The sequence below is a fragment of the Megascapheus bottae genome, chromosome 15 (genome assembly GCF_031878675.1).
Source record: "Megascapheus bottae isolate mThoBot1 chromosome 15, mThoBot2.hap1, whole genome shotgun sequence".
Classification (NCBI taxonomy): Eukaryota; Metazoa; Chordata; class Mammalia; order Rodentia; family Geomyidae; genus Megascapheus; species Megascapheus bottae.
In genome coordinates, this window is record NC_143523.1 from 9,444,556 (window position 1) to 9,461,583 (window position 17,028).

Sequence of the window (17,028 nt, forward strand, 5' to 3'; positions counted from 1 at the left end):
CCTTGAGAAAAGCTCAAGGGCAGTGTCCAGGCCTAGAGTTCAAGTTTAGGATTAAAAAGTCCAAGTATTTTGATAAAGAGTTTTTATATTTTAAGGTTTGTATTTTTTTCTTAAAGAATTGGTCATCTTTTGGTTATACCTGCTTTTCAATTTTTGCCTCCTGTAAAGTGATATTGTTAAAAAAGGGAAAGTGGCCAAGCGCTGGTGACTCCCCCCTGTAAGCTATTCAGGAAGCTAAGATCTAAAGATCCAGGTTCAAAGCCAGCCAGTCCCATGAGAGTCTTGGCCTCAATCAGCAAAGAGCCACAAGTGGAGCTGTGGCTCAAGTGGTAGACCCAGCTCTGAGTGGAACAGCTAAAGGACAGCGCCCAGGCCTTGAGTTCAAGGCTCAGTACTGACCACTCCCCAATCTTCTTGACGTTCTTAATTTTATCAAAGGGTTTAAGAATTAATTCGTTCGAAACGGCCAGCTATAGTAATTAATCCAGAATCAATGTAATCAGCAATAAAACAGAGCCTGTTATGAATCCTCCCCCCACCAACGAAACGATCTCTTACATTGGTTTGTGACGTGTGCTGCAGGTAAGAGCAACAAGTGCAGTTTGAAACCAGCAGCCCCAACCCCACCCCGCGCGGGCTCCGCCCCCTCCGCGCGGGCTCCGCCCCCGTCACCCGCGCCCGCGTCTCCGCGTTCTCAGACAATCCTACGACATCGGCTTTATTTTACCCAAATACGAAATGACCCTTGTGTGCAGTCGCTCCTGGCGGCCCCCGCCGCGCATCTCCCGGGGCGGGTCACCGCGGGCCCCGGCGGGCAGCACGCGCCGGCCGTACCTGCTCTCCCGCTCGGCCCGGTCGGCGGACCGACGCAGGCCCAAGGCCTGACTGCGCACGAACCATGCTGACACGAGTGTGGTAGCCTACTGCCCTTTCCACTGCCGGAGGCTGACCACAAGCCCACTGTCCCCCACCCCGATCCTCGCTCCAGGAGTGCAGGCCTCAGATCAGCTCCCCTAACGTCCCCCGGCGCGCCCCAGAAAGACAAGAAGGCCCCACGCGCCACCCGCCCTCAGGGCGCACCGAGGACGACGCCGGCGCCGCCACGTCAGCCGACGCACGCGAAGCCAGCGCGCCTGCGCGCAGCGAGGGGCTGGGGCTTGGGTGGAGGTCCGCCCCTTTACATCCGGGGCTCGGGCGGCGGCCGCGCCGCCGCGCGGGGGATCACGTGGTCTCTTCCTTTCCGTCTCTGGCCGGCTGGGCGCGGGCGACTGCTGGCGAGGCGCGTGGAGCCTCGCGCTGGTTCCCTTTGGTCTCTTCTCCCCGCCCGGGCCACTAGGGAGTCGGCTGACGCCGGGTGAGCTGAGCCTACCGCCAAGATGCCGGCCTACTTCCAGAGGCCGGAAAATGCCCTCAAACGCGCCAACGGTAAGTAAGGGGAGCGGGGCGCGCCAGGCCGGGTCGGCCCGAGGCCTGGAGATCGAGGGCCAGGCCCTGCTGGCCGCCGCCCGGGCTGCGGTCCGTGTGAAACCTTTGGGTCTTCTGCCGCTTTCCCGGGGCCGGCCACTGCTTCCCGTCCCCCTCCCGCGCTGGGGTGGGAGGCGCGGGGTGGAAACCGTCTTCGGAGCCTGGTTTCCTTCGCTGCCTCCTGGTGGTTCTGTGGCACTGAGGCCTGGCAGACAGGCCCTCCCGGCCCCGAGTCCCTTCCCTTCCACCTCCAGCTGGCTCTCCAGGCCACTGGGCTTTGGTCTGCTTAGGCCTTGTGCCCCTGGCCGCCATCTGGGAGTGTCGAGGAGGAGGAAACATGGCTCCCTCCCGGGGACAATGCACGCGAGAACCTCCGCTCCACCTCCCGCCGGGATCCGGAGCTCGACAGGCCCACCCCTAGGCCTCCCGCCTGCAGGAACCTCTGCCCGCGGGGTTCCCTCCGTGCTTTGATCGGTCCGTGTTCACTTAACCCCTCCCCAGTTACTTCTCTGCACTCTGGAGCCCCCTTGACCCACTTAACCTGTTTTCTGGATTTTTGTCTCCTTTTGGTATCTGGGGTTAAAGGCCAGTTAGAAAGCTTGACTCCGAATGACAAGAAGTTGGAACAGAGCGAATTTTTAGTCTTTAGGAGTCCTTCCCAAACTAGGCCCAGAGAGATAATGATTTTCCCAAGGTCACTCGGGAAGTTTGTGGAGCCACGAGACTAAAACCAAGGTCTCTTGACGTACAGAGCAGTCTTTTTCACCACAACGCCGCTGCCTGCACCGGGCACTGGAGGAAAACTTGTGTGATCTCCCCAAGAGGCATTTGTAATATTAAGACATTTTAGGGGTGCAAAAAATGTCTGATGCAAGCCCATCTTCAGTTTTTTTAAAATTGCATTTGTTTTTAACCTAGATGTTCCATGAGTGTGTTTTATCCTTCATCCGAACGTAAGACTCATAATGTGAATGGATAAGCTACGTGAGGCACAGGTTTATTTTGGAGAGTTTATTTTATTCACTTGTTTGAAATGTCACTTTGAGAAAAGTCCATGAGTCCATACATAAAAATGAGCGCTCCTGATAATCAGTCAGATGTATTGGTCACATTAATAAAATGTGAGAGCAGTCTATAGTAATTGAAAAAGATTAGAACATGACTTGAGGTAAGAAAATAGATTGAGATGAAAGTTTATTACTATAAGTAGTCAAGATGTTTATTTTGATGTTTGAAACTTACAATTGCATTGTGGTGTAAGAGGTCACTTGTCCGATTACATAGCTGGAGATGCCTTTTAGTCATTTGTATGCCTCAACAGGTCTTTTTGTGTTGTTTAATCAGGCTAGTCTGAAGTATTGCAATCTGTATGGGTTAAACAGTATTTCTTTCTCAATTCGAATGCTTATGTGAGCTTTAGTGCTTCAGTTAGCTTTTTAGAAACAGGAAGGTAATGGATTGTGCTTCAAAAAAGTTTTTCAGTTTCTGAGTTAAAATGATTTGATTGATGAAGGAAAAGTTGGTAAAAGTAGCTTGAGGGTAAAATAGTCAAGACCAGAAAGAGATATTATAGGAAGAAAGTTAGATCTTGTTTACCCAGGTCTGTACTGGCTCCTGTTGCAGCCATGCAAACTGTTGTGGGGCTTTCCTATGGTAGAGATGCCTTATTTTCCAAGTATTAACTTGTATAACTGATCTTTTGAGTGAAGGATTTCTTCTCCGAGCAGATTGTGGATGGCACAGGGCACTATTTTCAAAGCATTAACTAGAGAATTAATAAAAGTACTTTTTATACTCTGTAGAAATCTCATTTTAGTTTTCTGTAACTTTTGTAATTTCAGATATTTTTATAGCTAATCCAGTGCTTTGTCTTAATAAAAATAAAAGGTAAATTTAAACAGTAAGACAGTCATTCTAAGAATCATACAAGGTTTTTTTTTTTTTTTTGCCAGTCCTGGGGCTTGAACTCAAGGCCTGAACCACAGAACCACTTCCTGGGTCTTTATGCAGGCTTGGCAAACACTACCACTAGGCCAAATTCCTGGCCCTAAGAAGTCTTTTTTTTTTTTTTTTAAATTATAATAACCATTTAGGGAGATAAACTTGGCCCAGCAGTCATTAGCAAGAAATTCTTATCACAGTCGTTTAGAGAAGGTCACTTTTTCTAGATTATGTTGTTACTGGTGTCAAAGTAGCTTTTAGTTTTACACTCTATAACTAATGTAAAAAAAATGGTTATGAAACCTGTAAGTTGAGTAATGCAGCTTATCTGTTTGGTCTGTTGTGCAAACTAGTAAAAATGAATGGCTGATGGAAACCTTTATTGATCGATACATAGTTTCCTATGTCCAAAAAGGTAAACTTAAAATGCCCACCTTCCTAGTGAATCATCAAAGTTCTGTTAATTTCTAGGATATTTCTAAGTTTTAATTTCTGGAAATTAGGAAATTACTGGACCAGAGTTTTCAGTGTATGATAGTTCTTTCCTTATTCTATTAGAATAGACACAAATACATCCTTTTGCTGTGACTTCATATCTCTTAATTTAATGTGACATATTAGAGGCTTTCATTTCGAAGTTAGTGTGATTTGAAAAATGCTTTTAGTTTCAATTCCTAAGTAAACACTTTTGGAACGGGGTTTGGCTAGTTATTTAGGCTAGTCTTCAAAGTTTGGCTTGGCAAGTGCTGAAATTATAGTTGTATGCCAAATCTTAACTCTAAAACAATACTTGAAAAATGACAGTAAGGAATCATATTCCTGCTTAAAAATTAGAGATTGGGAAAGAGTATTATTTCTAAACAGTTTGGTATTTTGTCATTCTCACATTGGGCTCAGCTCTAAACTTTTAACACTCCATTTGTCTCTATACCATGTTAAAAACTGATGGATCATACTTCATATGTAGTAGTTTAAGATTTTAAGTAGATTAAGATTAAGTAGTTTAAGATTTTAGTAGTTTAAGATTGAGAGCTGACCATAATAGATCATTTTAGAGTTACTTCTGTGCTTCTCTTATTGTAAAGGATAATTAAAGTCATTTACTTCTACAGTGCTCATTGGTGAGTGACTTAGTTAAATAGCTTGGAGAAACATCAGAAAAGTACACATGGCTCAAGACAGCTAACTTTATGTTCCTAGATGAGTAAAGATTTGATATTGCAAAAATATGAACTCAGAGCTTGGAGCTCTCGCTTGGCTTTTTCTGCTTAAGGCTGGTATTCTACCATTTGAGCCACACACTGTTACTCCCCCCCCCCCCTTTTTTTTTCTGGTTAGTTGGATACTCTTCTGCCTGGGCTGGTTTTGAACTGCAGTCCTTAGATCTCAACCTCTTGAGTAGCTAGGATTATAGATGAGAGCCACAGCTCCTCAGCATGATATTTTTTGTTACTCAGTTGAAGGACTAGGTGAAATGGTGAGGGTTTTTGTATTTATCCTGTGTCGTGACTGATTTGATATTAGAAGAAGTGAGGCTGGGAGTGGTAGAGATCTTGCCGAGAATGATTCAGGCACTGAGTTTATTTCCAGCACTGTTTTATTGGCAATAAGGGTAACAGGTATGTAAAGGTATTTAGTTTTTGGTATACTGTGTAATTTGTCTATTTGCAAGCTTTGGTGTTTTTTGAAGATTGTGGGACTCCAGCTGGAGGCCTGGGCAATATCCTTGAGCCTCTTTATATGTGTTCTACTACTTGAGCCACAGCTCTACTTTTGGTTTTTGAGTGGTTAGTTGGAGATAAGAATCTCACAGGGACTTTTCTGCCCTGGCTGGCTGGGAGCCATGATGCTCAGGTCTCAGCTTCTTGAGTAGGTAGGAATATAGGTATGAGCCACTGGCACATGGCTGTAAACTTTTTTTTTCTTTTTTTAAATTGGTCTGAACTCAGGGCTTGGATACTATCCCTGAACATTTTCACTCAAGGCTAGCACTCTACCGCTTTGAGCCACGGCTCCACTTCTGGTTTTCTGGTGGTTAATTGGAAATAAAGAGTTTCATGGACTTTTCTGCCTAGGCTGGCTTCAAACTGTAATCCTCATGCCTGTTGCTAGGATTACAGGCATGAACCATGAGTTGTTGGGCCAGACTTTAAAAATATATTGGAGAATTGGAGAGCCAGGTGCCAGTGGGTCACACCTGCAGTTTTACTGTTCAGGAGGATTCTGAGATCTGAGGATTGTGGTTCAAAGCCAGCCCAGGCAAGAAAGCCCTCAGTTTGATTCTTACCTCCAATTGACCACTCAAAACTTGGAAGTTGAGCTGTCACTAAAAGTGCTAGAGCAGCTAGCCTTGAGCAGAAGGGCTCAGGGACAGTCTAAGCTGAGTTAAATTTTTAGCCTCACAACACACACACACACACACACACAGAAGTGGTGGTCTTCATTGGAAGGACTTTTGGAACGCACCATTGCTAGAAGGAATAATTGAAAAAGGAAATAATAGAAATAATTACCAAACCTGTAGATACAGTAAAAGTCAAAAAAGGGATTTTTTTTATTGGACTTTTGTTTACCCACCACAGTTACTTGGTATATAAAATAATGTTATTATTATTTTTTTTAATGCTGGGCATTGGTGTCAGATTCTCCAGCTTGGTACCTTAGACCGTCACTCCTTCCCCCAGCCAGATTAACTGTCACAGAGCGAAAGGTTTTGTTGTTGGTTTATTAAGTTGGTCGTGGGACTTGAACTCTGGGCCTGGATTTTTTTCCCCAAGTCCTTCAACTCAAGGCTAGTGCTCTACTCTTTGAGCCACACTGCCACTTGCAGTTTTCTGGTGGTTAATTGGAGACAAGTTCCCAAGATTTTTCATGCTTCATCTGGCTTTGAACTGTGATCCTCAGACCTCAGCATACTGAGTAGCTAGGATTACAGATGTGAGCCACCAGCACCTGGCAGAACAAAAGTTTTTAGTGCAAGAAAACACATCAAAACAAAAACAAGTAAAACTTTAGTTGTTTTATGAGTTTCAGATTCACAGTGGGTTTTTTTTTGTTGTTGTTTTTTGTTTTTTTGTTAGTCCAGGGGGTGCACTCAGGTCTGTCCCTCTACCACTTGAGCCACAGTACCACTGCTGGCTTTTTTTTTTTTTTTTAATGTGGTACTGAGAAATCTAACTCAAGGGCTTTGTTCATGCTAGGCAAGCAACTCTAGCACCAAACCACATTCCCAGCCCAGTGAAAATTTTTGTGAGTTACTGAATTAACTACTTAGATTAAATAGCCTTCTTCCCAGTCTGTTAGGTGTTAGTGCAAAGGAAAAATAAAGGATGAAGTAAGGTAAGATAACTTTTAACTTGGAGCCATTTCCTTCTTTTCTTTCTTTCTTTCTTTTTTTTTTTTTTTTTATCGGTCGGTCATAGGAGTTTAACGCTGGGCCTGGGTATTGTCCCTGAGAGAGCCATTTCTTTTGACTGAATTTCAAAAGAAGCAGTATAAGATTGGAATTGGATTAGTTTGAAATTTACAGAATTATTTCAAAGGTGGTACAGTGTTCATACATTTATCACAGTTCTGAGAGATGCTATTATAACAAGATACTTCTACTTGTTACGTATCTTAACTTTTTTTTTTTTTTTTTTTTGCCAGTCCTGGGCTTGAGCTCAGGGCCTGAGCACTGCCCTTGGACTTTCTCAAGGCTAGAGCTCTACCACTTGAGCCTCAGCACCACTTCCGGCTTCTTTCTATGTATGTGGTACCAAGGAATCGAACCCTGGTCTTCATGCATGCTAGACAAGCACTTTAACCACTAGGCCAAACTCCCGGCCCCGTATCTTAACTTTTTTACTGACAGTTCCCAATTTTTACTTTTCACGACTGTGATCATTTTGGGAAGTATAGGTTTCAGTGCATTTGTGCTGCTCTATCAAATATCCTATCTTAGGTACTTTACCAACAACAGGAATTTATTTCTTACTCAGAAGCTGAGAAATCCAGACTCAAGACTTCAAAAGATTCAGGGTCTAGTGAGGTCTGGCTGGCTCTACTTTTGTACCTTAGAAATGGGAACTACTTCTGGATGGTGACTAATGTGTCTCTTGCTTGGTGGAAAGGATGGGAATGCAAAAAGGAGGTTAGCTAGTTTCCTTCTATAAAAGCCACTGAGACATTTATGAGAGTAGAGCCCTCATTCTAAGCTTCTCTTAAGGGCCTCACCCATTAATGCCATTGCATTAGGAACTAAGTGTCAACATGAATTTGGATATGTACTTCAACCATAGTATCTCCAGTTGGGACTTGCCTTGGTATTTTTCTCATGTTTGAACTGGAACAAATGTGTGGAGAGAGTCTGTTCATGAATTTTAAGACTCAGCATTGCTGTCAACTCCAACTGTAGATTCAGTGCAGTCTCAATCAAAATTGTAGACGCGTATAAACTGGTTATACATTTGTGTAGAAAGGCAAAAACCAGAACTGCCAATCCTGGGGCTTGAGCAATATCCTTAGGCTTTCTCAAGGCTAATGCTCTACCACTTGAGCCACAGCATCATTTCTGACTTTTTCTGTATATATGGGATGGAGGAATCCAACCCAGTTCTTCAGGCATGCTAAACAGGCACTCTACCACTAGGCCACTCTCCTGGCCCCCCAAGACTCAATTTAAAGTATAGTGAAGACTAATTAGTGTTTCTGTCTCATTGGAGCATAAAACAGCAGATGTTTCCTCAGCCAGATAAATGTGATAATGAGGTTATAGTTGAACTTTAGGCTTCAGCACTGACCAGAGCTGCTGCTGCTGCTGCTGCTGCTGCTGCTGCTTGTCTCCGCCCCCCCTCCAGCACTTTACCGCTTGAGCCCCAGCACCACTTCTGGCCTTTTCTGTTTATGTTGTACTGAAGAATTGAACTCAGGGCTTTGTGCGTGCTAGGCAAGCACTCTACCACTAAGGCACTGTTCCCAGCCCACTGTATGTTTGGCTTGCCTTTAGAAGTTCGAAATAAGCGGGACCTAAGAAATTGGTAGTGAGTTAAGTTAAAGCAACTAGTTCAATGGGTAAAGGTTGGTTTAATTACAGGTGTGTTTTTCTGTTATGGCCAGTCCCAGGGCTTGACAAATTCGGGGACCGAGCACTGTCTTTCGGCTTTCTCAAGGTTAGAGCCCTACCAGTTGAGCTGCAGCACCACTTCCAGCTTTTTCTATATATGTGATACAGAGGAATTGAATCTGAGTCTTCTTGCATGCTAAGCAAGCGCTCTACCACTAGGCCAAACTACTGGCCCCAAAACTTTTTTTTTTTTTTTTTTTTTTTTTTGCGCCAGTCCCAGGGCTTGAATTCAGGGCCGGAATACTGTCCTTGGGCTTTCTGAAGGCTAGCACTCTACCACTGAGCTATAGCACCACTTCCTAATTACACTGTTACATACTGATTTAATGCTGCTGAATTTTTTCTTTTTCCAGAATTTCTTGAGGTTGGCAAAAAGCAACCTGCCCTGGATGTTCTTTATGATGTTATGAAAAGTAAGAAACATAGAACATGGCAAAAGATACACGAGCCAATTATGTTGAAATACTTGGAACTCTGTGTGGATCTTCGTAAGAGCCACTTGGCTAAGGAAGGATTATATCAGTATAAAAACATTTGTCAACAGGTAATAAATAGAACTCAGTTTATCACAAATTCCTTTTTATGCATATTATATGGTTCTTTATTAAAAATGAGTTCCCTTTTTCCTGCCTGCTTAGGTGAACATTAAATCTTTAGAGGATGTTGTTAGGGCATATTTGAAACTAGCAGAGGAAAAAACTGAAGCTGCTAAAGAAGAATCCCAACAGATGGTGCTAGATATTGAAGATCTGGATAATATTCAAACTCCTGAGAGGTATGTGAATTACATTTTTACAAAATACTTGGACTGGTGTTTCTTACAAAGGCCTTCATTGTTCCCATTTGAAGTAATATTTATCAGAATACATATCTTTGTAGTTTTAAGTGTGTAGTACTGCAACAAGTAATTAAAATTTATAAAAGTAGACCATACGGGTTTAGACTAAAAAAGCATTAACTTAAAATAGTTGTAACAGATTGAGAGTTCAGTATGTATAGATAGATTTGAAGACATAGGAAAGTTTGTACCATTTCATGATAATCACTGTTGGTTTTGATTTTTGAGTCACATTAGAAAATAGAAAGTTGTCTTCAACATTTTTCTTTCCTTTGCAGTGTTCTCCTAAGTGCTGTGAGTGGGGAAGACACTCAGGATCGTACAGACAGATTACTTTTAACTCCCTGGGTTAAGTTCCTGTGGGAATCATATAGACAGTGTCTGGACCTCCTTCGAAACAACTCTAGAGTAGAGCGTCTTTACCATGACATTGCCCAGCAAGGTAAATTTCACTGAAAGCTCAATTAACTGATTTAGAAAGTTAATTTAAAATAGTTTTTTTTGCAAATTAATACTTTTCTAATACTTGAACTAATATAAGCCTTAACTGAAATATAATTGATGTTTGAATATTAAATAACCAAATAGGAGCCGGGAGTTTGGCCTAGTGGTTAAAGTGCTTGCCTAGCATGCATGAAGACCTGGGTTTGCTTCCTCGGTACCACATACATAGTAAAAAGCCAGAAGTGGTGCTGAGGCTCAAGTGGTAGAACTCTAGCCTTGAGAAAGCCCAAGGACAGTGCTCAGGCCCTGAGCCCAAGCCCAGGACTGGCAAAAAAAAAAAAAAAATAATAACCAAATAAAAAATTTGTATGTACTTGCATATAAAAGGTATTAGAGCCAGGTGCGGTGGCTCAGGCCTGTAATCCCAGCTTCTCAGGAAGCTGAGATCTGAGGATCACAGTTCAAAGCCAGCCCGGGCACTAAAGTCCGTGAGACTTATCCAGTTGACTACTAGAAAACCAGAAGTTGCACTATGGTGTGGTAGCCTTGAGCTGAAGAGCTCAGGGACAGTGCCCAGGCCCAGAATTCAAGCCCCATGACCAACCAAAATAAGTAAGAAAGAAAGGAAGGTAGGTATTGGAGAAGGTCCGGAGGACTTTTTAAGTCTTTGGAATTTTCCAAGTGACTGAAAGAAATGAATTTTTCATTGCTTTCTGGTAAGATTGATTTTTTTTTTTTCCTCTTTTGCTGGTCCTAGGCTTGAAATTACTCTGGCATTGTTTATGAGGGTTTTGTTTTGTTTTTGTTTTTGTTTTTTTGCCAGTCCTGGGCATGAACTGAGCACTGTCCTTGGCTTTTCTCAAGCCTACCACTTGAGCCACAGCATCACTTCTGGCTTTTTTGTGTATGTGTATATTGTACCAAGGAATTGAATCCCGGTCTTTTTGCATGCTAGGCAAACACTCTACTTCTCTAGGCCAAACTCTGAGCCACTGTCCCTGAGTTTTTTTGCTCAAGGCTAATGTTCTTCCACTTGAGTCACAAATAATAACAGTTACAACTTTATTCTCTTTAATTGGAGATAGAGTCTCACACGTTTTCCTGAATGTGTTGGCTTCAAACAGTCGTCTTTCAGGTCTCACCCTGAAAGCTAGGATTATAGGCAGAAGCCACTAGCACGTGACTTTGATTTTTTTTTTTTTATTCTATTGGGTAAAAGAATTCCAGGGCTGGGGCCTGGTTCAATTCCTCAGTTCCACATACACAGAAAAAAAAAGCCATAAGTGGTGCTGCGGCTCAGGTGGTAGAGCTCTAGCAAGAATTTCAGGGTTAAATTACATTTTTCCTTTCTTTTTTTCTTTTTTTGCCAGTTCCAGGGCTTGAACTCTGGGCCTGAACACTGTCTCTAAACTCAAGGATAGCACTCTACCATTTGAGCCACTTCTGAGTTTTTCTGTGTATGTGGTGGCAAGGAATCGAATCTAGGGCTTCATACATGTTAGGCAGCTGTTCTACCAGTAGGCTAACGCCTGGCCAGATTTGGGCTTTCTTGATAACTAAAAATCATATTAATATCCAATTGTTTTACTATGTAGGACTATACTGAAAATATTGTCACTTGTCATTCTTGGGGTAAATGCTTATTTGTTTGTTTTTTGCCAGTCCTGGGCTTAAGCTCAGGCCTGACCATTGTCCTTGGACTTTCTCAGGACCAGACAGAGCTCTACCTCTTGAGCCACTTATGGCTTTTTTTCTATGTATGTGGTACTGAGGAATTTAACCCCAGGTCTTTGTGCATGTTAGGCAAGCACAAAGCCAAGCACTAGGCCAAACTCCCGGTCCAATGCTTGTTTTTTTATCTGTTGGTCATGGGGCTTGAACTCTGGGCCTCGGAGCTGGTCCCTGAGCTCTTCAGCCTTTTTACAAAGACCTTCATTATCAGAATACATATCTTGGAAGTCTTCTGGTGGTTATTTGGAGATAAGAGTCTCATGGACTTTAGTGCACAGGTGGGCTGGCTGGCTATATGAACTTCTATCCTCAGATCTCAGGTTCTAGCTATGATTACAGGCAGGAGTTGGAGCCACATCCAGCCTTTTTTTTTTTAAATTGTATACCTGGGTAGCAACTTGAGCTCCGTTAGTTTTTGTTTTACTCTTTTAACATGTCTTTCATCGATTAGTAGCTTCTGCTGCTGCCACCACTTCCTCCTCCTCTCCCCCATCCTTCTCTCCTCTCCTTGCCAGTCCCTTGGTCTTGAACTCTCAGGGCCTGGACATTCTCCCTGAGCTCTTCAGCACAAGGCTAGGGCTCTACCACTTTGAGCCATAGTGCCACTTTGGTTTTTGTCTGTGTATGTAGTATGGAGGAATTGAACCTAGGGCTTCATGAATGCTAGGCAAGCACTCTTTTTTTTTTGCCAGTCCTGGGCTTGAGCTCAGGGCCTGAGCACTGTCCTTGGAATTTTCTCAAGGCTAGAGCTCTACTACTTGAGCCTCAGCACCACTTCCGGCTTTTTTCTATGTATGTGGTACCGAGGAATCGAACCCGGGTCTTCATGCATGCTAGGCAAGCACTTTAACCACTAGGCCAAACTCCCGGCCCTAGGCAAGCACTCTTATGCTAGGTCAAGTTCCAGACCCAGATATTGTTTTTTGAGACAGGATCTTACATAGTTCAGGCTATCCTTGAAATTGCGATCCTTCTTCCTTTTCCAGTGCTGGGATTATGGTGTGACTAAGCAGGCCTGGTTCCACATTTTAGTTTCAAGTAACTTCAGTAATGTTGTACTAGGAATATCACTCTGTTTTTATGTCTGTATGTGAATTTTCCTTAAAATAAATTGGGGCATCTTGGTAATTTAATTAATATAATGATTAACTTCAGTTAAAATTGTGTAATTTTGTTTTAGGTTTTGTAGAAATACTATTTGAAAGTAGTTGATCTATTTATGTAGTTGAAATTTGATTATTGCCAATCTCTAGTTTTGTTAGTGTGAAAGCATGTTATACTCTATATTAGATATGTAAATTCACTGTATTGCAGCTTAGAACCTTGTGCTTTTAGGCTTTGAAAACTTGTGAGTCTTTGCCAAATTTAAATTCCAATAATAGCCTCTTTTTAGACCACCAGAAACACACTTTGACCTTATTCCATGACCTCATCTGATTTTGTTAGGGTTCAAAATGATAATCAGGGCACATTACAGCTCTGTAACATTTAACGACTATGAGTTTGGTGAATGTTGTTTAAATATGACATTTTAATATTGAGTGGATAGTGGAAAGAATCTAGTAATATATTTAACAATTATGCTTACAGCGTTCAAATTTTGCCTCCAATATACCCGTAAGGCTGAATTCCGTAAGCTATGTGACAATTTGAGAATGCACTTATCACAGATTCAGCGCCACCATAACCAAAGTACAGCAATCAATCTTAATAATCCAGAGAGCCAATCTATGCATTTGGAAACAAGGCTTGTTCAACTGGATAGTGCTATCAGCATGGAACTATGGCAGGTATGTTGTGAACTGTTAGCTTTTCTTTCTTAATATCTTCATCTTGTTATGATCAGTTTCAGATAATTTTGGTCTAATCACTGAAATGTGTACCAAATTATTTCTGGCCTAGGGGATTTTTTTATTTTTTTATTTTTTTGGTATTGGGCTTTTAACTCTGGGCCTGGGCATTGTCCCTGAGCTCTTCATCTGATGGTTAGCATTTTATCATTTGAGCCACAACACCACTTCCAGTTTTCTGGTGGTTAATTGGAGAGTCTCTCAGACTTTTTCCTTCCTGGGCTAGGGCTAGGGTTGAATGGGCATCCTCAGTTCTCAGCCTCCCTCAGCCTCCCAAGTAGCTAAGATTATAGGCATGAGCCACTGGCTCCTGGCTTACATTTTGCCTTTTCTTTCTTTTTTAAGTGGGTCATGGGGCTTGAACTTTGCCTAGTCACTGTCCCTGAGCTCTTCAGCTCAAGGCTGCCTCCCTACCCTTGATCCAAGCCCCACTTCCATTTTCTGGAGGTTAATTGAGGTTGAGTCTCAGGTTCTTTTGTGCTCAGGCTGTAGTTTTTTTTTTTTTTTTTTTTTTTTTTTTTTTTTTTGCCAGTCCTGGGCTTGAGCTCAGGGCCTGAGCACTGTCCTTGGGCTTTTCTCAAGGCTAGCACTCTGCCACTTCAGCCTCAGCACCATTTCTGTCTTTTTTTCTACGTATGTGGTACTGAGGAATCGAACCCGGGTCTTCATGCATGCTAGGCAAGCACTCTACCACTAGGCCAAACTCCCAGCCCTGTGTTTTTTTTTTTAATTAAAGAATTTATTAACTGATTTTTTACATATTTCAAATGACTTGTTTAATAAACAAGTATTCACGAAGGGAATCTTTATACAATCACTGGCACTTAGATTTTAGAACATAATTAAAATCAGGCTGAGGGTTTGTATGTCATAGATACATATTAATGTATATAAAAAAATATGTCTGTAGGCTGATTTTGAACCGTGATCCTCAGATCTCAGCCTCCTGAGTAGCTAGGATTACATGCATGAGCCACTGCATTGGTCTTAAATTTTTCTTTTCTATAAGTATCCTCTTAAATTACTACCTGTAGAAGACAAGTAAACATGCTCCTATTAGGAAAAATGGATGAGCACAGAGAGAAAAATGTTCATATATCATGTGGTCACTCAGAAATCACTAGAATTTATTCTGTTGAATATCCTTTCAGATCTCAACTTTTTTTTTTTTTGCGTGTGTGTGTGTGTGTGTGTGTGTGTGTGTGTGTGTGTGTGTGTGTGTGTGTATACCTGTGCGCTCTGTCTCTGCTATCCCTGAGTTTTTGTTGGTTTGTGTTTAGATGGTCATGGGACTTGAACTCTGGGCCTGGGTGCTGTCCTTCAGTTTTCTGGTGGTAAATTAGAGATAATTTTCTTGCCCAGGCTATCTTTGAACCACGATCCTTAGATCTTGGCCTTCTGAGAAGCTGGGACTACATGGGCATGAGCCACATGTGCTGAGCACTGAAGAGCTTTTTTCTGTGTGTGTGTGTCAGTCCTGAGACATGTACTCAGGGCCTGGGTACTACTACCCCTTAGCTTTTTCACTCAAGGCTGGTACTACTGTTGTGCTACAATTCTACTTCTTTTGGAGATAAGTATAAGACTTTCAGGGTGTTTATTGACTGGGCTGGCTTTGAACCTGTAGTTCGTAGATCTTAGCCTCCTGAGTAAGATTCTAGATAAGAGCCACTAGCACCTGACTCCTAAATATTTTAAAAGTTTAAAATATTAGTAATTTTATAATTATAGAAGTTGATTTAAATATATTATCATTAACAATATGTGAAGGCATGCATATGTATGTTAATTTTATGTATATATTTTTTTTGGCCAGTCCTGAGACTTGTACTTAGGGCCTGAGCACTGTCCTTCGTCTTTCTCAAGGCTAGAGCTCTACCACTTGAGCCACAGAACCACTTCTTTTTTCTATGTATGTGGTAGTGAGGCATCGAACTCAGAGGCTTTGTGCATGCTAGGTGAGCACTATACCACTAGGTCAAACCCTTGGCGCGCGCGCGTGCGCGCGCGCGTGTGTGTGTGTGTGTGTGTGTGTGTGTGTGTGTATTCCTGGGTGCTGTTCCTGAGCTCTCAGCTCAAGGCTACTGCCACTTCTGGTACTCTAGTGGTTAATTGGAGATGAGTTTCAGCCTGGGCTGGCTTTGAACCTAATCCTCAGATTTCAATATTCTGAGTAGCTAGGATTACAGGTGTGAGCCACCATGCCAGTTCAGTTATTTTTTTGCCAGTCCTGGGGCTTGAACTCAGGGCCTGGGCACTGTCCTTGGACACATTTTACTCAAGGCTAGCACCCTGTCACTTGAGCCACCGGAATCAAACTCAGGAATTCGTGCATACTAGGTGAGTACTCTACCACCAGGCTACACTCCCAACCCCAAGGTTGTGTTAATTTTTTTTTGGCCAGACCTGTGCTTGAGCTCAGGGCCTGAGCACTGTCCTTGGACTTTCTCAAGGCTAGAGCTCTACCACTTGAGCCTCAGCACCACTTCTATGTATGTGGTACTGAGGAATTGAACCTGGGTCTTCGTGCATGCTAGGCAAGCACTCTTCTACTAGGCCAAACTCCCAGCCCCAAGGTTGTATTAATTTTTTTTTATGTTCAGGTTCATAGCAAAATCTGAACTAGAGATTCTTAGGGGTCGGAATGTAGTGACTAATTTATATTACTATTTTTAGGAAGCATTCAAAGCTGTGGAAGATATTCATGGGCTATTCTCCTTGTCAAAAAAGCCACCTAAACCTCAGCTGATGGCAAATTACTATAACAAAGTGTCGACAGTGTTTTGGAAATCTGGCAATGCTCTTTTTCATGCATCTACACTTCATCGTCTTTACCATCTCTCTAGAGAAATGAGAAAGAATCTTACACAAGAGGAGATGCAAAGGTAAGAAAGAATGGTTGGATAGAGTTGAGATCTTGAGTATCTTGTTTAAAATGATATACGCTTAACAGTGTCTTTTTACCCATTAGGCAGGCGTTGGGGAATGTGGGGGAGTGCATTATAGATTTGAACTCAGGGAATTAAGTTTGTTAGTGCCTGCTTAGTAATAAACTATCTCTGCACTTTGCTTTTGGATAATACTCTCCATCTTCAGGAGCTGTCTTCCAAGAAAATCCCAATGAGCCTGTCCATGTCCAGGTAGAGTCTATTCTTAGGACAAAGTAGACAGTTCATTATTTTTTTTTTTTTTGCTGATCCTGGGGCTTAACGTCAGGGCGTGGACTCTATCACTGAGCCTCTCTGTGCTCCAGACTAGCATTGTACCACTTGAGCCACAGTGCCCACTTCTGGAATTTCTGTTTATATGGTACTAAAGACTTAAACCCAGGGCTTCATGCATGCTAGGTAAGCATTCAGCCATGAAGCCACATTCCTAGCCCATATTTTTTTTTTTTTTTTGGCCAGTCCTGGAGCTTAAACTTAAGGCCTAAGCACTATCCTTGGGCTTTTTCCATAAGGCTAGCCATCTGTCACTTGAGCCACAGCACCACATCTGCCTTTTCTCTATGTATGTGATACCGAGGAATCACACCCAGGTCTTTGTGCATGCTAGGCAAGCAAACACTCTACTACTAGGCTAAACTCCCAGCCCCCCCCCCCCATTTTTTTTTTTTTTAAGATAGGTAGTGATACGTGAAACAAAATAAATGAGTT

The 17,028-nt window shown here is 42.5% G+C and overlaps 1 protein-coding gene across 1 annotated transcript in view; it reads left to right on the top strand.

Moving 5' to 3' along the window:
• Nucleotides 1-1,271: 1,271 nt before the first annotated feature.
• The window catches only part of Eif3a (eukaryotic translation initiation factor 3 subunit A), a 38,427-nt gene continuing 22,670 nt past the window's right edge, over nt 1,272-17,028 (top strand). The window contains exons 1-6 of the mRNA XM_090345767.1: nt 1,272-1,425; nt 8,863-9,053; nt 9,148-9,284; nt 9,626-9,789; nt 13,113-13,312; nt 16,049-16,257. Of these exons, the coding sequence (XP_090201893.1) occupies nt 1,377-1,425; nt 8,863-9,053; nt 9,148-9,284; nt 9,626-9,789; nt 13,113-13,312; nt 16,049-16,257 (950 nt within the window). The 5' untranslated portion in view covers nt 1,272-1,376. The remainder of the gene's footprint in view (nt 1,426-8,862; nt 9,054-9,147; nt 9,285-9,625; nt 9,790-13,112; nt 13,313-16,048; nt 16,258-17,028) is intronic.